Source organism: Manihot esculenta, chromosome 9 (assembly GCF_001659605.2).
Source record: "Manihot esculenta cultivar AM560-2 chromosome 9, M.esculenta_v8, whole genome shotgun sequence".
In the NCBI taxonomy this organism is placed as follows: Eukaryota; Viridiplantae; Streptophyta; class Magnoliopsida; order Malpighiales; family Euphorbiaceae; genus Manihot; species Manihot esculenta.
In genome coordinates this window covers 8086793-8109938 of record NC_035169.2, presented here as the reverse complement: position 1 = coordinate 8109938, position 23146 = coordinate 8086793, and the positions used below count along the sequence as shown (strand labels likewise).

At 36.6% G+C, this 23146-nt stretch overlaps 3 protein-coding genes across 4 annotated transcripts; 2 read left to right on the top strand and 1 right to left on the bottom strand.

Annotated features, from left to right (window-relative positions):
- Positions 1 to 78: 78 nt before the first annotated feature.
- LOC110621876 (L-type lectin-domain containing receptor kinase IX.1) lies at positions 79 to 2744 on the bottom strand. Its single transcript, XM_021766152.2, has one exon. It carries the CDS (start codon positions 2011 to 2013, stop codon positions 124 to 126), a length of 1890 nt encoding a protein of 629 aa, XP_021621844.1. The 5' UTR covers positions 2014 to 2744; the 3' UTR covers positions 79 to 123.
- A 654-nt stretch (positions 2745 to 3398) lies between these two features.
- LOC110623011 (protein virilizer homolog) lies at positions 3399 to 20947 on the top strand. Of its 2 annotated transcripts, XM_021767821.2 has the most exons (28): positions 3399 to 3718; positions 3961 to 4049; positions 4325 to 4448; positions 4686 to 5336; positions 5549 to 5917; positions 6016 to 6120; positions 6202 to 6384; positions 7662 to 7803; positions 7884 to 8065; positions 8174 to 8259; positions 8344 to 8392; positions 9314 to 9380; positions 9473 to 9951; positions 10494 to 10593; positions 11314 to 11447; positions 13001 to 13068; positions 13148 to 13364; positions 13638 to 13853; positions 14298 to 14453; positions 14530 to 14583; positions 14676 to 14890; positions 15000 to 15069; positions 15289 to 15608; positions 16747 to 16927; positions 17032 to 18405; positions 18495 to 19274; positions 19369 to 19440; positions 20753 to 20947. In XM_021767821.2, exons 1-28 carry the CDS (start codon positions 3644 to 3646, stop codon positions 20771 to 20773), a joined length of 6579 nt encoding a protein of 2192 aa, XP_021623513.1. In that variant the 5' UTR covers positions 3399 to 3643; the 3' UTR covers positions 20774 to 20947. The 2 variants fall into 2 exon arrangements, with proteins under 2 accessions (XP_021623513.1, XP_043816325.1); XM_043960390.1 differs by lacking the exons at positions 3399 to 3718; positions 3961 to 4049; positions 4325 to 4448 and having other exon boundaries at positions 5168 to 5336; positions 5602 to 5917.
- Positions 20948 to 21373: 426 nt separating this feature from the next.
- On the top strand, positions 21374 to 23146 carry LOC110623012 (dof zinc finger protein DOF3.5). Its single transcript, XM_021767823.2, has one exon. The coding sequence runs from the start codon at positions 22078 to 22080 to the stop codon at positions 22990 to 22992; it is 915 nt and encodes a 304-aa protein (XP_021623515.1). The 5' UTR covers positions 21374 to 22077; the 3' UTR covers positions 22993 to 23146.

Below are 23146 nucleotides of genomic sequence, written 5' to 3'. Positions count from 1 at the left end.
AAGAAGAGGTTGCAAACACTTCAAATTGGATTATAAAAAATTTCAAGAATCTAGCCGACATACAATGAAATTTATTAAAAAAAAGGAGCTTGCATTTCCAGAACTTGCCTTTCTTGTTCATGTTCATCGAGTATTTCTTTCATTTATATCTGAATTATGAGGGAATTCAGGATCATGCAGCATTGGAGGAAGCTCTGGCAATGGAGCTTCAAAGTTGAGAAACTTAATCACTTCACCAGCAGAAGGCCTTTCTCTGTCAGTTGGATGTGTACATAATAAACCCACAATCATCAAGCATTCCATTTCTTTCAGGTTAAATTCCTTTAATCTTCTGTCAGCTGCTTCAAGAATATTTCCTGCTTTATATTGTGTCCATACTTCCTTGACCACCTTTAGAGGATCATTATTTCTGTAATTCCTCCTTCCACAAGCAATTTCTAAAGCCACAACACCAAAGCTATACATGTCCGAGTGCGTAGTTGCCCTCCCATCTCTTCGGTATTCAGGGGCTACATACCCAGGAGTCCCTACTGGATTTGTTCTCTGAGTCCTCAACTGAGTGTTAACAAACTTGGAAATCCCAAAATCACCAACTTTCGCTGTGAAATCTCCACGTAACAATATATTTTCTGGTTTGATATCCCTATGAAGTACTTGGTGCTCTGCATCATCATGAAGATATTTAAGAGCAGTGGCCACAGTCAAAGCAGTATTGTATCTCCGATTCCAAGGGAGGGTTTTCTTACTACCAAAAAGACGATCGTGAAGGCTACCTTTGGCCATGTACTCGTAAACGAGTAAAAATTCATCTCGCTCATGACACCACCCCAAGAACTGCACCAGAGTTCGGTGTTTTAAACTGCTTATGATTCGCACTTCGTTATCGAAGAGCCTTTCTGATTGAGGAGAAACTTTCTTCACAGCAACTAGGCAGCATGGGTCAGTCAAGGCTCCTTTGTAAACAAACCCAGAACCTCCTTCACCTAGCTGTCTTTGTTTTGCAAAACCTTTTGTAGCTGTCAAAAGTTCTTGATAAGAGAAACTTTTTGGCAAAACTGCACTCTCCAGATCAGTTTTTCTAGAGCGACCACCACTGGATCTCTTGCCATAAAAAATTCCTTTTATCTTTTTGATTAACCAGTAAATGCCGAAGCCAAGCACAACCAGAACTATTAGACAGGCTGCAGCTATAAGCACTATCCATTGTGTCTTCAAGTGTGGTTTCTTGCCATCTCCCTCATTTGGTACAAAATTTGAAGTAAACTCCCACGAGTGTACGGTGTTTCTCTCAAGATACTGGCCTGTAGCTGCTGAGAATCCAATTGTGACCCATGGAGGCAGTACTTGCATCAGATCAATTTGATAAGAAAGAGAAGAGTTGCCAGTGAAAGTTGGGTTTTCATCATACGTCCAGAACACACTCAGGTCCTTGGTAGTAGCATTATAAGTTATCAAAACATTGGCAACCTTTCCTGAATTTGAGCCAGGATTCCAACTTGCAGACACATCAGAGAAGATGGAGTTATTGTTGATCCCAACATGCTGCATTGGTGGATCCCATTCCTTGTTCACAAAAGTATCAAACTCAACAACCACTAATTGAGTTTTTGACATTGCAGAACTAGCAGTGGAGTTCACTATCCCCAGGAATCCACTAGCAGAATTGGGTGGAATTGAGTACCCCACAGGACCAAGGAAAAATGCAATCCCATGGCCATAGTTAGTTGAATTGAGAGTATCAATGGTGAAAGAAAAGCGGGTATTGAAATCTGCAAGTGTTCCAGTAGAAGAGTCCCATAAAGGCACACGCTCTGCATATGTCGCACGGCCAACACGACAAGTATAATCCACCAGGTTGATGAGTTCAATAGCTCCATCTGATGCTATGGCATCTCCTTCATAGATTATGTTGTTTGCACCAGGGTCAAAATGAGTTATACTGAAGGAAACTGCATGGGCATAAGAAACTAGAAAATGGATGATAATGAAGGAAAGCCTGCAACTGATAATCATGTCGAGAAAATTTCAAGAAGCTACAAGTTCTAGGAGGACTAAAGATTAAAGCTGGGGATGGTTCTTAATAGCTCGGTTAATGGTGAGTGTTATATATACTGGGAACTATGAGTTCTATATTGAATTTGATGCAACAATAACCTTAAAAAAATATGGGGAAAGTACTAGGAAGTTGGTAGGAAAATGAGCTATGCAATGGGCAGTTTTGTGCAAAGGAAGGTATCAGGAAAATCTGAATCTTGTTGGAATCTTATGTCTTTTACTTAGGTGGATAATATGTTTCTTTCAATTAAAACATCAAGCAAATACATAAGATAAGACATTACACAAGTCTATATACCTGTCAACTGCGTTTCGTGGAATTAATGTTATTGATGATACACTAGCAAGTTAACGTTTCATTCTTAAATATGCGAGAAACAAGACAGCAAATTTGTCTGATTCAGCATATATTATATGAGGAATATGGATGTTGACATGAAACTGAATACGAAAATAAGACAAAAACAAATGACATTTAGGGTAGAGAAAGTTCATTCGTTGTTAGCAAAGTTAAGGATGAAACTATATCATCAATGCCTTTTGTTTATTTGTGGGAAGTTCCTTGATATTGCAGAAAATTCTAGATACGGCAGCAATTGAAGAAACTTCTCTGCACCGCCATGAAAGCTCCGACCTTGAAGCTTACTCTGTGCTTCATCAACTCAACTCATGGCTTAAATTTCATTTGATTGTTGACGACTTAGCATAGTATAAATACAAGTGTGGTGTGCCTGTGTTGGTACCAAGCAAGAGAAAATTGTGTGCGAGTGTGTGCACGTGAATAGACTGCAGAAAGTTTCTTGCGAAAGTGATGAGTGCTTAGAGCATGAGTTGCAAAATTTCAATTTAATCCCTTATTTATTTTCAAGTTAGTATATCACCCTTCTCATCCTTTGATTTCCAACAAAGGATGAATCACAGAATCATCCATATCCACATAAATCTTTTAAAATAAATATTTTAGTCAAAATTATAGTATATAAATTCATTTATAATAAAAATTTTATTTTTATAATTTGAAAAATTATTTACTATTTTTTATTTTAAATTTTTATGTTAATTAAAATATTAAAATTTTGATATTTTAAATAAAAATAATAATTATTAAAAATAGTATTACATTAAATTATAATTTATTTATTTTTGATAAATATATAAATTTTAATTAATAAAAATATTAAATTAAATTTATTTTATCTAATTAAAATAAGAAATTTAATTAGACTTGTTTTCCCATTTCCAAAAAAAAAAAAAAAATGACTTGTTTTCAATAAACAAAATTTTCTTTTTGAGAATTTGGGACCTCGAGTTTTCTTTTAAAAACAAAACATTCGGGTCCATGCCCTGATGCCCAGTTTCAAGGGAAGTTCATGATACTACCTTCTATCTCTAGCAGTATAAATACGCCCAAAACAAAACCTCTCCTCTTTCTTCCTCTTTTTCTAAGGCACCAACGGAATTCCCCCCAAAACCCAATTACTCTTAAAACCCTAGAAATGCCATGTGAATTTAACCTCACAAGACCTTCAATGCATACGTTCTTTATCTCTTTGTTCGCCTGACTTGAGTTCCAGGCTCCGAATCCACTATGGGCCGACCCGAACCCTGTGTCTTGTTCTCCCAGACCTTCGTTCATCCCCAACTCGATGAATACGTCGATGAGGTAACCACTTCTCTCTGTCAACGTCGTTCTATCTCTCTTCTTTGGTCACTCTGTTATTTATCTTTTTTGTTTTTAAAGTTTGGATTTGTCGTTTTAATAAACTCGGGTGTGAGCAAATGGCTGTACATATATCGTTAAATTGATTGCCCAGTTGGGTAGAATGGTTTCCTTTTCTTTGTTGTTATTACTTGACTGCTACCTCAATGAATGTGTTTTTCTTTTCTTTTATTTTTTTTTTTCAGGTATTGTTTGCTGAGCCAATTGTAATTACTGCTTGTGAGTTCCTTGAACAGAATGCTTCTTCAAGCTCCCAAGTGGTGCCGCTTGTTGGGTATGTGATGCCAGTAATTGGTTCAATTTTGTTTTCATGATTTTGAATGGTTTGTAGACTAGAAGCAAATATTCACCTAATTTTAGCAAAATATAATGTTTACCATATTATTATTAAAAATTTGCTTATTCTGGTGTTAAGAATGGCATAATTTAGATTTTAGCTTATTGGCCTGGAAAATTGCTGCGTAGGAGTATATATCCGTGAACAAAAGGAGATGTTACTGCCAAGATTTAAACTAGGACTATAGTCTAAAGTACTTATATGTCATGCAGGGCCACCTCGCCTCCTTCATTTGCTCTAGAGGTATTTGTTCAGTGTGAGGGAGAAACAAGATTTAGGCGTCTGTGCCAGCCATTCCTCTATTCTCATTCTTCATCAAATGTTCTAGAAGTTGAGGTAATTACTTTTTGCATCATTCTATTTGCCTGTTTTAGCTACCAATTTTTAGTGATTAATTCAACCATTTGCTTTATTACAAGGTTTTAGCGTGTTTTCACTTCATTTAAATAACATCTTCTGTCTTCAGTGAGAAGTTTTGGGGTCGTCATTTCTTATGTACTTGTTATACTGTAATTTTTGTTTATAAAATTAGATGTAGAAGTCTGTTTGAGAAAAATTACCTTTTTATTGCAGGCTGTTGTAACAAACCATCTGGTGGTAAGGGGTAGCTACCGCAGTCTAAGTTTGGTCATATATGGAAACACAGCTGAGGATTTAGGGCAGTTCAATATTGAATTTGATGATAGTTCTTTAACTAATCTTGTTAGTTCTTCTGAGGGAAAACTTGAGGATCTTCCTCTGGCATTACGTTCAGCTAATAGGGCAGTTGAGGAGTCCCTAACCTCTTTGAAGGTATTATCTTTACCGCTTTCTGCTTCAGATATATCTCTTGAAGTTAAGCAGTTTTTGCAGCTAATTTTGAAGATGTTGGGGTTGTCAAATCTCAAGGATTCTTTGCCTAAAGTTGTTGGTGCTCTAGTGACAACAGTCTGTTCTTATGTTACTCATGATATACATAGTGTGGGAATCAATCAGAGATGCTATAAAATGGATGGATCCAAAGAATTTGATCAGTTGAATTGCATTGTTAGGGAAGCTAGAAAGCAGCTTCTTGAAGTGCTTCAACAAGGTTCAGAAGATGAATCGGCTGAGTTGTTAGCAGAGTGCATTGCTTTTGAATCTCATGCTGACTTGGCTACTTCAAAGCAGTTGGTGGACATGTTGATCCAGTACTGGTGTTTTAACAAGCACTCCTCAAATGTTGGACATCACCAGCTTTCAAAGGTGATTTGGCTACAGTATGCATCATTGACATAATGTTTTTCTGCTTCTGTTTATAAATGCAAGGAAAGAAAGGAAAATGCATCACTTTTCTCTCTCTTTCTCCCTTTGTCCACATATGTGCACGTGCACGCACAGATATGCATCAATTGGTCTATCAGCTTTTCTTTCACAGAAACTTCTCCATTCTTAATGTCATTTCTTCTTGATCTCAGAACAAGAATATTATTCTGGGGCTGAGTCTGGCTCTTTTATTGTGCTCTGGTAGAGAAAGCTGCTTTCATTTCGTCAATGGTGGGGGAATGGAGCAACTTGCAGATGCTTTTTCTCTCAGCATGCAGAATTCTTCTGCCATTAGGTTATTGCTACTTGGAGTTGTTGAGAAGGCTACACGCTATCCAATTGGTTGCGAAGGAGTTCTAGGTTGGTGGCCTCGTGAAGATGAAAACATCCCATCTGGTATTAGCAAAGGCTATAGTCAATTGTTGAATTTGTTCTTGCAAAAGCCATGGCATGATCTTGCTTCTTTGGCAACTTATGTTCTTCATCGTTTACGATTTTATGAAGTTGCTGCAAGATATGAGGTTTGTATTCAATTTGCATGCACATAATGATGTATTCTTGTATGTTTCTGAAACTATCTCTCTTTTTGATAATTTTTGGTGGTTCCTTTCTTTCTCAGTGTGCTGTTCTGTCTGTACTGGGGGGCCTTTCTGCTATTGGACAGGTTACAAGAGTTACTTCAGACATGCTTAACAATGCTAAATCTCAACTCAAGAGGCTTTTGGTCAGTACAATTTTGAATTACATTTGTATTTGTCTGTATAATTAAATCCATATATCATATTTGTTGCAACTATTGATGCAGAAATTGATAAGTTCTCGTGGTCCTGTTGAAGATCCTTCTGTAGTTGCTTGTGCAAGCAGGTCTTTGATCCTTGGGCAAACAGAAGGATTATTGTCATATAAATCAACAAAAAACTTGATTTGTTCATCAAACTGCTGCTTTTCAAACTGGGACATTGACTTGCATTTGCTTGCACTCCTGAAGGTATACAAGTCTGTTATTTTGTTCTTTGGAAGATGTAGGATATGCGCTGTCTCTTTGGCATAGCTTTCTTTTTGGCTTTTATCTTCCATTTGAAGTAAATACTGGTTTTTCTGATTCTTTCAATTTATAAGTCAAATATATTTTATGTAACATGCTTTCAGAGGAGAAAATTTTCATGTGTGACTCTGCAATTTCATTTGTAGCAATGATATGTACCTTTTGCATTGTGAGTAGCCGCGAATTCTATTAGTCAGATAATTATTAGAAGTTATGCATGGCAGGCTTTGGCTAACAAACTACACAAATGTGCTTGTGTTTTGTGTTGCATAATTGGTTATAATGTTTAAATAATCTTAAATAGCTGCAAGGAGAAGTCTAAAGATACACCTAAGTTGCATTTATGTGTGTGCTAGCTGATATTATTTTGTTATTAGTGCCTAAGGCTACATAAGTTGGTTACTCCATTAAAAACTTTTTTGCATTTTGTGATGATGCCAAATGGCGAATCACACATTTGCTCAAGTGTTTTATCATTAACCAGAATCCATTTATCTTTGTCTAGTGCATGGTGATTTGACTATTTGAGTCATTAGTTTCTGTGTTTGCGTAAATGGCGAATCACTTTGATATGAGATTATGCTTCGTATTCAAATAGACTAGGGCCGAGGGAGAAATACTGATTTGAAGGGGGAGGTTGACTTGAAGATTTTGGCTTTTTTAAATTTTATTTTATGTGATAAATATAGAAGGAAGCATAGGGATTGATGAAAAACCTTGAATATTTTCTCTTTCATAGTAGAGAAACACAGGTGCTTCTTGGATGTAGGCTCATTGTTGAACCACACAAATTTTTTTGTTGGCTTTTCTACACTTGCTATTGCAATATGTAAATGTGCAATTTCAAAGAACTGCACTTTATGACCATAGCCTTAAATGATTATATAGAACCATGATGGGTAATTTATCATATTTCTTTAAGTGATTAAAGTCATCAAACAGACAAAATGAGGCTATATTGTTTTTTTTTTATGGACATAAACACAGTAGTATTATTTTCTTAGTTTATACATGACCGTGGGATGACCTATGGTTGGAAAGTGTAAAATAGTTAGATTATTATATTTTCTTGTAAATTCTGTTTGGTATTATTTTTTTAATTTCTATCTTGATACGAGATTTGCTTTTATTTGCATATTTTGTTCATATGGTAATTAAGAAAGGTTGGTAGGTGGGATTCTTGGCTTTATTTTAGTATTGAATTATTTTCTTGGAAGCAGGAAAGGGGCTTTCTCCCTTTATCAGCTGCACTCTTGTCATCGCCCATATTGCGTTCAGAAGTTGGAGATACAATGAGCACATTTATTGATATTGCTTCAAATATTGGGGCCATACTTCTTTCACTGCTAATGTCACACTCAGGTTTTGCCTATGAAATTGGTCTTACACTTTTCATCAGATGAAGAGATCAATGCAATCATGTTGCTTGTTTCTTTCTCCAGGTTTAATTTTCCTTTCACAACATCCTGAACTTTCCACTACATTAATTGATGCTCTAAGAGGTTCAGGCTATGTGAGCAAGGAAGATTGTGTTCCTCTTCGATATGCATCTGTTTTATTGTCAAAGGGTTTTGTTTGCACTCCTCGTGAAGTTGGTATTATTGTTGAGATGCATTTGAGGGTGGTTAGTTACTTTCTAGTTCCTAGCTCAGCGTTCTTTACTTTTCTGTAGATATCCAAATTCAATTATGGACACAGCTAAGGATAGTCATTTGTTTATCCTTTCTTGCAGGTTAATGCAATTGATCGTTTGATTGCATCAACTCCACACACTGAAGAATTTTTATGGGTGTTGTGGGAGTTGTGTGGTCTCTCTAGGTGGAACTGATTGACTTCTGTTTTACTTTTGACTGTAAAAAAATGGTTGTTGGTTTTAATACATTATTCAATCATGTTTTGCAGGTCAGATTGTGGTCGCCAAGCTTTATTGGTTCTTGGATATTTCCCAGAGGTATACAAAAGTTCAATATTATGGCATGTGACAACTAGGTTTCATTTTAACACTTTATTCATGGATATTTTGTCAAAATAATTGTTACAATTTAAATTTGGACTTAGCCATTGTCCATTCTCTATTTTGCAAACATGGATTTAATGCATATTTACTTGGCTTGCCTAATATATGAATGATAGTCTTGTGTTCAATAGGCAGGACTTTTCACCATATCGAGGTATTTTTATGGCTTCTGCTTTGCTGCCTAATGTTTCTGCAAGTCAACATATTCCAAAGCCATCATCTCTTCCTCAACCATGAGATTTTATTGAAATTGTGCTAGATGATGAGTCTGTTGCCTCCTCTCATTGTTTTTGAAGATTTCTTGTCAAGTAGAATGGTTTTTACAATTCCATTGCTACTTGGGTTACTGAAGAGTAGTTTTGAGCTTTAGATACTTCTCTTGTAGTTCAACTTTCTAAATTATGGAGGAAGTCCTAAAGATTTTAGGAAAACATATAGGACATAGTAGTTTATTTCATTTAGAAGTTAGAAGTTTTATTTGCTTTGTAGTTTGTGATTCTTAATTAAGATTGGAATTACGGATGCAAAACTTATAAATAAGGCCTGGGATCTCTACATATTTATAGGCTTTTTTTATTATTATTGATTGAATATTCCCTTATGCTAGTAAATTGAGAATGTGTTTCTCACTCCTAAATCCCAATACTTTATTGGTTCTACATCACTAGGATGTCAAAGGTGGATGTGAACTGCCTCTTGAATAGTTAAATTCTCAAACTGTTATTGATGCTACCATTGTTTGTCTGTCAATTTTTTTCCACCAATTCTTGTAGTATTCTGCATCATTTTTTTTTGTAGTAAAAAACTTTAGTTGTTCCTTGTAATAACTTTTCTTTTGGTGGCTCTGGGGAATAGGCTGTGTCAATCTTGATTGAAGCTTTACATTTTGTCAAGGAATCAGAGCCAGTTTCCAAGAATAGTGGTAATTCAACTTCTCTATGGTTCTTGGAATGTACAAATTTTCTTGTTTGTTTATCTAAATGTATGGAATTGGATGAAATGCTGGGTGTGCAGGAGCCTCTCCAATAAATCTTGCAATTTTCCATTCTGCTGCTGAGATTTTTGAAATCATTGTTAATGATTCAACTGCTTCGTCCCTTGGCTCTTGGATTGGACATGCTTTGGAACTTCATAAGGCATTACATTCTTCTTCCCCTGGGTCCAATAGGAAAGATGCTCCAACCAGGCTGTTGGAGTGGATAGATGCTGGTGCAGTTTATCACAAAAACGGTGCTATTGGGCTTCTTCGGTATTCTGCTGTGTTAGCTTCTGGAGGAGATGCTCATTTGACCTCAACCAGCATTCTAGTGTCAGATTTGACAGATGTGGAGAATGTCATTGGAGATGCTTCTGGTAATTCTGAGATAAATGTTATGGATAATGTAGGAAAACTTGTCTTGGAGAAGACATTCGATGGGGTTACACTCCGTGATTCTTCTATAGCACAATTGACAACAGCTGTTCGAATTCTGGCCTTCATTTCAGAAAATTCAGTATGTTAATTCTTCACTTTATGTAAAATTACACAGTTATTTAAAGGCTCAAGCTGTACTAAGTCTAAAGCACAGAGGTCTTGGAGCCTAGGCACCAGGCGCTTGAATGAAGTGCAGAGCAAAAAATAAAATTTAATAAAAATGCAGTTTTAGATAACCGAAAAACGAAGCAGCATTTAGATGAGAAAAATAATAAGAGATTATTCAAAACAGCATATGAGGAGAGAGAAAAAATTGACTAGTTATCACTAGTGATGCTAAATCTGAAAATTTCTTGGTCATCGATATTGAATTCTAGTAGGTAGGGCAAATTTCAAGTTATATATATATATATTTCTGTTATCAATGAAAGTACTTGCTAAAGATGGAAATAAAGGCACAGCTTCCTAGAGCCTTGTGCCTAAAATAAAGCACATGCCTAGGCTCTTGAGGCGTTAGGGTTAGAGCCTGGTAAGCCTTAAGCCTGAGACGTGACTTTAATAATTATTGTAAACGATGATGAATATAACTTGGGAATCTTATACTTTTTGTTGGTGGTATAGACTGTTGCTGCTGCTTTATATGATGAAGGCGCCATAATAGTAATCTATGCAATTCTGGTCAACTGCAGCTTCATGCTTGAGAGATCCTCAAATAATTATGGTTAGTTATTTAACTTGCACTTATTTGCAATTGTTTTTATAGGTTTATTTTTATAGGTTAGATGTGTAAGAGATTGCAGAAAGAATGTGTTGGTGCATTTCATCAAATTCAAAATAGCTGGATTAATAAACATGAAGTGTTGGTTGTTTGTAACTATGTTTTTAACATATAAATGCTAATGATTATGTTTGAGGAAAGAAAGAGGTCAATGCCAGAAAAGTGTATTTTATATCGTGAATTATTATCTAGTTGATAGATTGTAATTGTTCTTGAAAATTATATTTGGGCAAGTGCTGGTTGGAGATGCTCATCCTGGAATTATGTATAGGGAGAGGGTTCAGAGCGCCAACGATAAGATTTAAATTCCTAATTACTGAACATAAATGCTACACTAAATATCTGTAATGAGGTCTTGGTTCCATGTCTTTATGTAATCAGCTGTATGAAATTATATTGCTGAAGTAGTGCTTGTATTTGTGTTGAAGTAGGGGGTTTCTATTTGTGAGGTATAAGTTTAAAAAAAAACTTAACTCTTGATTGCAATATTCCATCGCATAAAAGTCTTCTGTATGATTTGTCCTCCAGTGCTGCTTTTTAGTGTTCATTGCAATTATCTTTGTAGGATTATGTTGCTGAAGTTATGTCTTTGAATCTCAATCAACAATTTTCTGCTGTGCTATCCTCTGTTTATATGAATGTTCTTTGAATATATTTGGACAGATTACCTTGTTGATGAGGGAACAGAATGCAATTCTACTTCTGATTTACTATTGGAACGTAATCGTGAACAGAGCTTGGTTGACCTTTTGGTACCTTCTTTGGTGTTGCTGATCAACCTTTTGCAGAAACTACTGGTTAGTTGTCATTTCATATGGACTATCTTGATGAGATTGTATCTTTCATCCTCATGTTCTTCAAAATTGAATCATTGGTCATGTTCTAAATTTTTTTTGGCCTGAATTTGAGATGTTTGCTTGATCAGTAGTTTTAGAATGTGATATGACATGGTCCCTGTCCTCATTATTTTCACGACGTTATCAAAGTAGAACTTGTGGCCCCACCAGAAGGATAGAGAAGGAATCTTATTTGGCTTCTGTTGTTATCCATGCTGCTCCTTTAGTTGTGGTGGTTCTGTGTGTTTTTCCCCCCTTGGTGAAAAATTGATGCAGGAGAAATTTGAAAGCTACCTGTATATGGCTGTCCCGTGGATTAGGGTTTAATAATTCTCACCAGGATGGAGAATATGTAGACTCAATTTGGAATGCACTAAATGAGGTTAAAGGCAAAAATTTGTTGGCTGGAATAAAAAAACGGGTTGCTGGGATTTATTGGTAACTACTTAGAACTGACATTTGGGATGGGTTTGTAGAGATTTTAGGCCTATTGGCGAGCTTTTGGCCCTGTGTGCACAAACACCTTAAATATTATTGTCGGAAAAACAAGAGAAAAGCAACTGCCTTTACAAGATTGTTTCATCTTTTGGAGTTAATGCTCAAAGTTTTGAAAGCTTTACTGAACTTACTCTTAAATAAAGGGTAGGACTTAGGAGGGAAGTAGGGTTTTATAATTGTCAGGTGGAAGGATGAGATCCGAGTAATATCTGGCTGAAGGCTGACTGGACTTAAATATCTGGCTTTACTTTGCAAAGCCTGAAAAACTGCCTAGTTTATTAATTATTTGTAGTGATTAAATGACCCTTTATCCTTCTTATTGAATGTTAAGTAGGAGATTTTTAATAAACTCTTTTTCTTGAATAAAAAAAATCCTATACTCAGTTTAGTAAAATGATTACAGAAAAAGTAAACTTTAGACCAAAATACAAACCTCTTTGAGTTAGATTAATAGCTCTAGTCCTGGATTTCCAAACTGGTTATCTCCTTTCTACTCATCCAATCAGAAGTACCTTTCAAATCATGTCTGTAAGGATGTGTCACATTATACAAAGTTTATGGCTTCAATCCTCTGTGTTATTTAGATATCAGAATCTGACATCTGACATGGAGATCTATTTGAGCAGCAGAGTCATGGATAAATTTAACAGATCATGTGGTTTTTAATTCGTGGAATTTCTTCTTTTTCCTCTGCCTTCACCTTTGTTCCTGTAGTAGAATAAAGCAATCAAGTGCTTTTCTTTTAAATAAAATAATGTTAAAGTTGTTGTTGTTTCACATCTCTTGCTCTTTTCTTGTCTCTTGATTGCTACCAATGCACTTGGGTTGCACTACCCTTCAGCATTCTTTTTTAAACAGTATATAAAAGGGGGAAAGTAGAAAACAAATGAACTACTGGAATGATTTGGATGGTTTCTAGGGCATGATTTATTTATTGTTGTATCGGTTGATGCTGTACAGTTTGCTTGACTCTTGAAATGTCCAAGAAATGAGTTTTTTCATTGTTATGTTTATAGGAAGCTAAAGAGCAGCACAGAAATACAAAACTAATGAATGCCCTTGTGCGATTACATCGAGAAGTAAGGTAATTTAAAATTAGCTTGCACTTCTCGTTCTTTGCTTTTGTTCTTTGCCTGTGATTAAGTGAATTATCATGCCTGCAGCCCAAAGCTAGCTGCGTGTGCAGCAGATTTATCTTCATCATATCCTGACTCTGCGCTTGGTTTTGGAGCTGTCTGCCACCTTATTGTGTCAGCACTTACTTGTTGGCCTGTATATGGCTGGACTCCTGGCCTTTTCCACTCCCTTCTTTCCAATGTGCAAGTTACTTCAGTGCTGTCATTGGGTCCAAAGGAAACCTGCAGTTTGCTATGTCTTCTGGTATGCGAGTTTTCTAGTTTGTGTTTCACCCAACTATTACTGTGAATATTCTGGCAAACCAAATATTTAAGTAAATGTTTTTGCTAAAATATTGATGCTTATTTTCTTAATTATTTAATGATCATGTTGCTTGTGCTGGTCATTATTATTGTTTAGCTGATGCATATGCAATATTTGGTTTCTTATCAAGTAATGGAAATATGTCCAATTTTAGTTCTTCTTGAGCTGTAATATTTGAACAATCCATTTGTTCTTCACACTTTTGGTTGCAAGAATGATTTATTCCCTGAAGAATGTATCTGGCTTTGGAAGAATGGAATGCCTTTACTGAGTGCGCTAAGAACGTTGGCTGTTGGTACATTATTGGGGCCACAGAAGGAGAGGCAGGTCAACTGGTATTTGGAGCCTTCGCACCTTGAGAAAATTCTTAACCAATTGACACCTCAGCTTGATAAAATTGCGCACATTATTCAGCATTATGCTATATCGGTATGATTTTCCTTGTACCCACAAGTAGGTTCATCTCATCTGCAGGAATGATTATGGCTATCTCATTAAAATCATTAAATTTCTGTTACTCTCTTAACAAATGCTGTCTATTTTGTAACCACAAAACATTGGAGATTGTACTTAAAATTTGTCTAGAATCAAACAAAAAACATAAATTGGCAACAACATTAGACTTTCTTTTAGTATATTTTTTTTATGTTTAGCGGATCATCCAAAATATTTTTAAGATCTCCATTGTGATTGTCACGTCATACTTCCAGTTTGAAGTAGTTGGATTTTTTACTAGGGGTTTTGTCATTATAGAAATCGAATTTGGTGATTTTTTAAATGACGAATGATTTCTAGTAACTGTTTAGCAATTTTGTATGAAATTTACCCTTTGTCACCATGTTATCCTGTTGCTTAATATGCATTTATAAACAGGCATTGCTCGTCATCCAAGACATGCTTCGAGTTTTTGTAGTTCGCATTGCTAGCCAAAAAGTAGAAAATGCTTCCATACTTTTGCGGCCCATATTATCCTCTATCCATAATCATGTTGCTGACTTATCTTTTCCATCAGAGTTAGATGCTTATAAGGTGAAGATTCTGCATTTCCCATTTTTTGTGCTGTCCATTCATCCAATAGCTAACTTATTTCTTTTCCTCCTCTCAGGTTTGCAGGTATCTTGACTTCATAGCTAGCATACTGGAACATCCTAGTGCCAAGGTTTTTCCTTTTTCTCTTCCAGTTAATTTATTGTCCTTACATCTGCTTCTTATGAGCAAAGAATGTTACTCAATTTGGGTCTTTATTACTAGGTGCCCCTGTTGGAGGAGGGCTTTCCTCAGATTCTAATAAAAGTTCTGGAGAAGTGTTTGGGTGCTATTGATTCCGATGAGAAACAGATCCCAGACAGTAAAAGTTCAGCTAAAGATGGATTTACTTTGATTAGTTGGTGCCTTCCGGTATTCAAGTGTTTACCACTTCTTTTGGGTGCTCAAATATCTTTACTATATTCTGGGAGATGTGACTCGTGAGTGGATACTGTTCTTTCATTGCTAATTTATTTTTTCCCCTCCATACTTCCTCAATATGTTGGATTCATTTGTGTGTTTAATGGAACTCTTTTGATTGTTTATTAGGCTCAGTTCTGGTGATTTGAGTAGCACAGATTGTCTGTCAATCCTAACATATCTGTTTAAGTTCTGCCAGGCAAGTTCTACGAGTTGATATGTTAAGGTTTTAATATGTTTGAACTGTTTGTGCTGATTAGTCAGTCTTTCACTGAAGTTAATTTTTCATGTTTATCTTGTGAATATTCCTGTCCATTTAAAGACAGTTCTAGGTATGTGTAAATTGGTGTCAAAGTAAGGAAATTTCTTGTTTATCCTTGCTTAATCAGTGGTAACAGAGAATGCTCTTATTTTCCAGGTCCTGCCAGTTGGAAAAGAATTACTGTCTTGTCTTACTTGTTTTAAAGAATTAGGTTCTTGCAATGAAGGTCGAAGTGCTTTGCTGACTTCATTAAGGCATGTCAATACCATCAGTGAGGAACTTAGATCAGAAAGTGTGCATGAAAGGAATGGGAACCATAATCATGATGATTTTGAACAGAAAAAGTATCCTCTGTTGTGTTGCTGGAAAAAATTGATGAAATCAATTTATTCAAAGGATGCTTTGTCAGCTTGTGCAGTTGAGGCTGTTAATGAATTATCTGTAGGTTCATTGTGCTTTTGCATGGATGGTAAAAGGTGAGTCAACTACTTTGAGCTAAATGATTCAATTGTTAAACCGAAAAATGTCACACAGGACCTGTGAGTGGGATTCTTGCAAAAGAAAAGAAAAGAAAAGAAAATTTGAAAACATTAGCGAGCAGGCATTTTTGAACTTCTGGAATTTATAGACCCTTTTTGTCCAATAATGCTTTGCACTTTAAGACACTTTTGCATATGATATTAGTTTAACATGTGGGATTGTTAGCTTGTCTATATTCATGTATTAGCTACAATTTGCAGAAAATGTGTTTAAATTCCTATATTATATTGGGGATGACCCATACAAATTCTATGATATCTTTTGGAAATCAAACTCTTAACGTTGTACACTTGGTCTTTATTGCGGTAGTGCTATTTTTCACTTGCAGTAGGATTATTGACCAAAGATCACTTGATATCATGGAATGCAAAACTCAATTTGGTGCAGCCACTTCTTTCTTAATTTTTGTATAAAAACAACATGAGGGAGAGTTGCTTTATATATTTTGCCTATATTAGAATTTTTTACTGAGATTATTGAAACTTTTCTGTCTTGCCAACAACATATTGCTAGTTGAACATTGTCGTCAATGTGATATACAGAAGTAGAGAGGTGGGCGTTCTTAGAAGGTTATTTGTAATGTAATTTGATGTTTGTATACAAGCAGAACTGAATTAGGGCTTAGTTGTTGTTCGAGGTGTTGTTTGTACATGAAAGTAACATCAATGCTTGAACAGGCACTAAAATACGGATGGTGTTTTTGAGTCGCTTCCAAAAGTTGACTCAAGGTACTTGGACTGATATGGTTTGAGGTTGAAGTGTCGATATAAACATCCAGGAATGTTATTATTTTTGGGATAATACTAATTTCAAATATGTAATAAAGATTTTTTAAGGCAGGATAAGTATCTGTAGTATCTATGCTGGTCATTTGTATTCTTTTCAATACTGGCTATAAACTAAAATAGAAATACATTTAATGTGCTGGCATTGTATGATTTGTGTCTGATTTTTGCAAATCTTGCTTTATGATATAAGCTTCATCAATAAACTTCATCTCCGATTATGATTTTCCAAATTTTTGTTTTTAAGCTCACTTTTGTTTTCCTTTTCCTCTTCCTTTCCTTTCTTTAGTCTGAATTCGAATTCGGTAAATGCAATAAAACGTCTATTTGGGCTTCAAGATAATATGAATGGGACAGAAGGTTCTTCAGAAAATATGACTTATATACAAGAGATGACTACACTGTTGAGTTCCAAGGCATCAGATGATGACTGTTTAGCTACCCTGGAGATGGGTGCCACTTTGTGTCAGGTTAGCTGAATTGAACACTTAGCCCTTTAGATTTTATTTTATTTTTTAAATTCTTTTTTGCTGTTTACTTGTGGAACATTAGTTGCTTTGCTACCTATATACAGGCTTCAGAGTCTGCCAAGTCATTGATGTTGTTGTTGGAAAAGCCTACTGGTTCAGTTGCACTGGATCATCTGATGTGCAGTAAAGGTGTTTCTTTGTTACAAAATGATGTAATGGTCTCTCAAAAAATGTATCATATTTCAGATACCAACGCTGGAAAATCTGATGATTTTCTTTACCTTGGAGACCTTGGGGAGAAGTTTCTGTGGGAATGTCCAGAAACGTTACCTGACAGATTGTCCCAATCTATTCCTAGCAAAAGGAAATTGTCATCCCTAGATGGTGCTGGGAAGCGTGTTAAAGGAGAGAATTCGGTGGCTGAGGTCACAGGCCAAAATTCATTTTCACGAGGTTTGGGTCCATCTGCTACCTCTTCTGGTCCAACTCGCAGGGACACTTTTAGGCAACGAAAGCCAAATACTAGCAGGCCACCATCAATGCACGTTGATGACTATGTTGCAAGGGAAAGAAATGTTGATGCTGGTACCAATTCTAATGTCATAGCAGTCCTGCGAGTAGGTTCTACAGGTGGAAGACCTCCCTCAATTCATGTGGATGAATTTATGGCCAGACAAAGGGAACGCCAGAACCCTATGGCAGCTGTAGTTGGAGAGCAGCCATCTGAACAATTGAAGAATGCAGCTCCTCTTATTGACACAGAGAGAGAAAAAGCAAACAAGTCTAAGCAGTTGAAAACAGATCTTGATGATGATCTTCAGGGAATAGATATTGTTTTTGATGGTGAGGAGTCTGAATCAGATGATAAATTGCCTTTTCCTCAACCCGACGATAATCTGCAGCAGCCTGCCCCTGTCATTGTTGAGCAGAGTTCTCCCCATTCAATTGTTGAAGAGACAGAGAGTGATGCTAATGGAAGTGGTCAATTTCCTAGTTTAGGTACTCAAATGACATCTAACATTGATGAAAACACCCTAAGTGAGTTCTCTTCAAGAATGTCTGTTTCACGATCTGAAATGCCATTGCACCGAGAGCCCAGTGTTTCTTCAGATAAGAAGTTTTTTGAGCATCCTGATGACATGAAGAATGTTATCCCCGTTAAGACATCTACTGGGTTTGATTCTGTTGCAGCTGCTAGTGCTTCAGGTTTTCCTGCTTCTGTTTATAATAAGGCACCAGCAGATTCTAGGATTAGTCCTCAAAATTTCTATTTGAAGAACAGTCCACAGAATGCTTCAGGATCTCGGGGACTTTATGAGCAGAAAGTTCCTCTGAATCAACCACCTTTGCCTCCAATGCCACCTCCATCAACAATCTTACCTTTAATATCTCAGACCCCTGATCCAGTCCCAAGTCAGTCATCCCCTTTTGTCAACTCATTGATAGAAGGTCAGCAACCCATTCCCACGGGATTCCATGTAAGAGAAAATATGCCTATTTCTTTCAAAATATCTCTATCGACTGCTTCTTCCTTGTACCCAGTGATCACTTTTTCCCCATTTTGCAGGTTCAATCAGATTATCTGTCTGCATTTGGTAACAGTGCTGCATCATTAGCGTCCTCCCTTTCTATATCAGATTCCAAGTATTCACGAGCTTCTATCTCTTCTCCCAGTGGCTCTGCTGGGCCTCATCCGCCGCTTCCTCCTACACCGCCCCCTTTCTCATCTAGTCCATATAATTTACCATCTTTAAAGGCTTCTACTTCCCAATCTTCAGTCTACTCTGTTGGAACTACTGAACTTCCACAGACCTCTATTTCACCTATGATTGATGCTCGATTTGGAAATATTTCTGTAACAGGTGGTGGACTTACCTCTTATATGCCTCCCCCTCTAATGCCACCCTTGGTTTTCAGTAGGCCAGGTACAATTCCTGCTACTCCTTATGGAAGCACCCCAATTCAGCAGCAAGGCGATAACCCAAGTATCATGCAAAATCTCTCAATTCCTCAGTCTTCCATTCAGTCAATTCATCAATTACAGCCTCTCCAGCCTCCACTTCAACGCCCTCCACAGCCACCTCAGCATCATTGGCCACCTGCACAATCTTCTCAGCAGATTGAGCAAGGTGTTCCTTTGCAAAACCCAGTTCAAATGCATCAATTACAAATACTGCAGCAGCCACATATTTCTCCTATGCATACCCATTATCAATCTCAGCAGCAGCAACAAGTTGAACATGGTCAACCACAAGTTCTACATCAACAAGGGGATGCCTCAAACACGCAGCAACAAGAATTAGGAATGTCATTACATGAGTACTTCCAGGATCCTAAAGCTATTACGGTATGTGTTCCATTCAAGGAATTCCATAAATGCACCTGGTAGGTAAATGCTGTAGTTTGCTTAATCATTAATGCCCTTGTTTGTTTGATGGCAGTCTTTATTGAGCAACAAGGAAGAACTCTGTAGGCTTTTGGAGCAGAATCCAAAATTGATGCAGATGCTTCAGGTTATTATCATTTTTGGAGAAACTGTTACTATTTGTTTTCCTGTCTTTTCTGTGCTAGTGGTTGCCATTTGCTGGTCATGAATGCATAAGGTCACTGTGAGGGGAATTGCTGAAATTTATTATTATAATTATTTTTTATTTCTTTATATTTCCCGTTGTGTTGGCATGCGCATGAAAAACCAATTTTCTTGCATTTTTATTTTCCTATTGGTCTTGTTTTGGAGTTCACCTAGGGTCTGAAATTAGGGCGACCATCTGTTGGTTCAACTTGGTTTGGTTTACAGAAAAACCAAAATTTATAGCAAAATAAACTAAACTGTAATGGATTAGGAAGAAAAATGAACCGGTTTGGTTTTTTTGGGGGCTTATTTTGACTTATTTTGAAGCTAATTTCAGTTATCTTTCGTATTTTTACTTATATTTTAAGATTTAATAACAACTATTTTTAAGCTCACACTGTTCAGTTTGGTACTAATTTTCTTCCTCAGAAACCAATTTGAACTGAATGGACTGAATTACTTAAAATTTAAAATCGAACCGGTTCACCAAACGGAGTTTCCAAATTATATTGGTTTTTTCGGTGGAACTAGATTTTGCTCATATCTGGGATGGTTTACAACCCCAGCATCTGCATAAATGAACCCAATTCCTTCAATGCAGAGACCTAGATTATTATTATTAGCATCTTTTAAAGAATCGGGACAGTCCAGTACCTTTTTCTTCTCTTTTTGACCTCCTTCATGCTGGCAGTATATTGATCTTTTACATAAGCTTAGATTAACAATTCAAGTTGAGACCACAAACAAATAAATAACAAGTATCAAACCGTTATTCTGTTATAGTTCATTGAATAATAATATGTCATGCTTTAAGATGTAAAGTCAGATTGAATGCAATCTTGTTCCGTTAAAGTTAACCTGATATGTCTATTTAGTACATGATAATCTAAATTCTAGATACTTTTATGTGAAACCTGTTTTTCGTTTCTGAGCTTCAAATGTTATTTCTTCATAGAAAACAACAAAGACTAAAGTGGATCTTGTCTGAACATTAGCCTGCTTGACCCTTCGGTGTTTTTTGCATGATGTACAGTTGTTTGTTAACTTTTTTCCCACTTAGGTTGGTTTTTATTTTAATAAAAAGTTGAATGCCGAGGGACAAAAGGTAATACGTCCAGGTCCCAGGGGACATTTAGATGATTTTTTCTTATATAACATCATGAATTTTCCTTTGTGTGTACATTATTTGTTTTTAATTTATATACGGCCGCTGCTGAAACGCTTTAGATTCATATATTACTTGTGGTTTACAGGAAAGATTGGGCCAACAATAGCAATATCTGCGGAATGCAATTTTGATCTCTTAGGGTCTTCAGAATACAGTCCAAGCAATCCATTGAACTACCCACACAAATCTTGTATCGATGTTGTACTATATAATGTATATGTTCTTGTTTATTAAACAATTCATTGAATTGCCTATTATATGATTTCTGATTTATGTTCTCTAAACGGCTCCTTTGATGAGTTGATGGGTTTGGAGAAGCAGACTGCAAATTATTGGTGGTTTTCTTCATCCACGGTTAAAACATCACATTCAGTTTGTACAGAGCTTGTCTGTACTATTAGCTCAAACTGTAATATATAACAAAAATTCCATGAAGCCATCGTTCTCACTTTTCAGACCTTAGAAGTGGTTGCTCGGTTCAACCTGTGAATCATGGTTGCCTAGTGTAGTGACCCGGAGTGTGTGCGAGGTCTGGAAAGCACTATTCCTAGAAGGCAGTCTTATCAGATTCATGTCTTGGATTTGCGAGTGACGTTCTATGAAATCAGCAAGATCACATGATCCAAGGAGCCCATGATCCGAGAGAGATCCTTTGCAACTTGCCTAACATATGTACTATTTGCCTAAGAGACATTCCTCCTTTAAGAAACCCCTCCTTGCATGTGTCCCTCACATGTGATTTCTTTTATTTATTATTATTTTTATTTTTTTTCCAAGGAAATGAGCATATATTTACTTTATTTTGATTAATCTACTAAGGATTCGAAGTATCAGCAAAGGATTCTTACCTTCATAATTAGGCAAAATTTATAGAACTATCCCAACACAGATTTTCCAAGGTGTACACATTAGCTTAAATCTCTCATATTGTGTATAAGTTTGATATCTGAAAATCCCAGGGTGTAAGGAGAGGGTTTTTTGACATTAACATCTCAAAGACTGAAATGTCATTTAAGGAAAAGCGAAGTTTTAATTTAATCTGTGCTGTCTGCTCTTCAAAGAAACCTGGTTTAGCCTCCCGATGCCATTGCTTCCTATGATACCTTCATTCCCATCAATTGCATTGTGCCACATATCATGACAAACACCGACACCATATATTAGCCTACGGGGCTGTTACCTATTACCCGTCGCCCTTAACGGCCCCGAAACCAAGACTTGCCTTATGCATGCTCACGTGCATGCATGGGTGCTTGCACATTTCCAAGATCCAAGCTTGCTACTATACTCAAAAAACCCCCCACCATTCATGACCTTAATTAGGGCTTAACTTCACTAATCACATTCTTGAACACTTTCTATGAGCAAGTGAAAGAGAGTGGAGAGCTCTTTTAAGCAATTTGGGATAATATGGACAGAGGATGGAAGGCCAATGTTGAAATACCACCGAGCTGTCCTCGATGTGGTTCTTCAAACACTAAATTTTGTTATTACAACAACTACAGCTTGACTCAACCTCGATATTTCTGCAAAGGTTGTAGAAGGTATTGGACCAAAGGTGGATCTCTAAGGAACGTCCCTGTGGGTGGTGGTTGCAGGAAGAACAGAAGAGTGAAGTCCTTAAGGCTTTCCACTTCTGATGTTGCTCATTCCAGAAGCTTTGGTGCTTTCTCTAGCAAAGGGGTTACCTCTGTTGAAAGTCGTAGCTCTTCCATGACATCTGATGGTTCACATATTGATCTTGCTCTTGTTTATGCAAATTTCATGAATCCTCATCAACCACCACCTTCCAAGAGCACCGCGACCACCACCACCACTGCTACTAGTAGCACCGGTTTTGAAATGCAAGAATTGGGTACTGGTGAGTTTGATCAGCCTCTTGATTTTCCTACCATTCCAAACTCAAATTTGGAATCAAGCAGCGTTCAACTACATGGAAGTCTTGATGGGTGCCTCACTACTATCTCTGGTTCTTACATGGAAGCTCCTTCTGATGATAACAATAATCATCAGTTGATGTGCTATTATGGGGCGGACAGCTCAACACACAATCACCAAGCTCATGATAATAACGTTCAACAATGCTTAGGTACTCATCACGAATCAAACCACAATGGGTTGCCACCATTGCCAGGAGAAGAGGTAAGCTCTCATGAAGAGATATTATGGTCCAATTCTCACTTGATGTGTAATGATCATACCATGCAAGTGACACAAGATCCAGTTGTTGGACCTGAAACTCAAGATTCTAATCTCTTGTTCGGTAGCTGGAATCCCTTTGATCTTTCTAGTGTTAATATTTCTTCGCAAGGACTTGACAATTAAAAAATATGGCTTTACCTTCATTATTTTTCTTGTATTTTAAAAATGTAGAGAATCTCAAGTAATTCTGTACATGTCAACCTGAATTTATAATAATGCATATGCATGTCTCATGCACCTGCAATTTGATTTTCCATATGTATATAAAAGATTTTCA

Excerpts from the sequence above, each read along its gene's own strand:
- LOC110621876 (XM_021766152.2), bottom strand. The coding sequence starts at position 2,013 with ATGATTATCAGTTGCAGGCTTTCCTTCATTATCATCCATTTTCTAGTT.
- LOC110623012 (XM_021767823.2), top strand. The coding sequence starts at position 22,078 with ATGGACAGAGGATGGAAGGCCAATGTTGAAATACCACCGAGCTGTCCT.
- LOC110623011 (XM_021767821.2), top strand. The coding sequence starts at position 3,644 with ATGGGCCGACCCGAACCCTGTGTCTTGTTCTCCCAGACCTTCGTTCAT. Across the intron at positions 7,804-7,883 it reads ACTGCTAATGTCACACTCAG|GTTTAATTTTCCTTTCACAA; the intron begins GTTTTGCCTATG and ends TTCTTTCTCCAG. Across the intron at positions 13,854-14,297 it reads TTCAGCATTATGCTATATCG|GCATTGCTCGTCATCCAAGA; the intron begins GTATGATTTTCC and ends ATTTATAAACAG.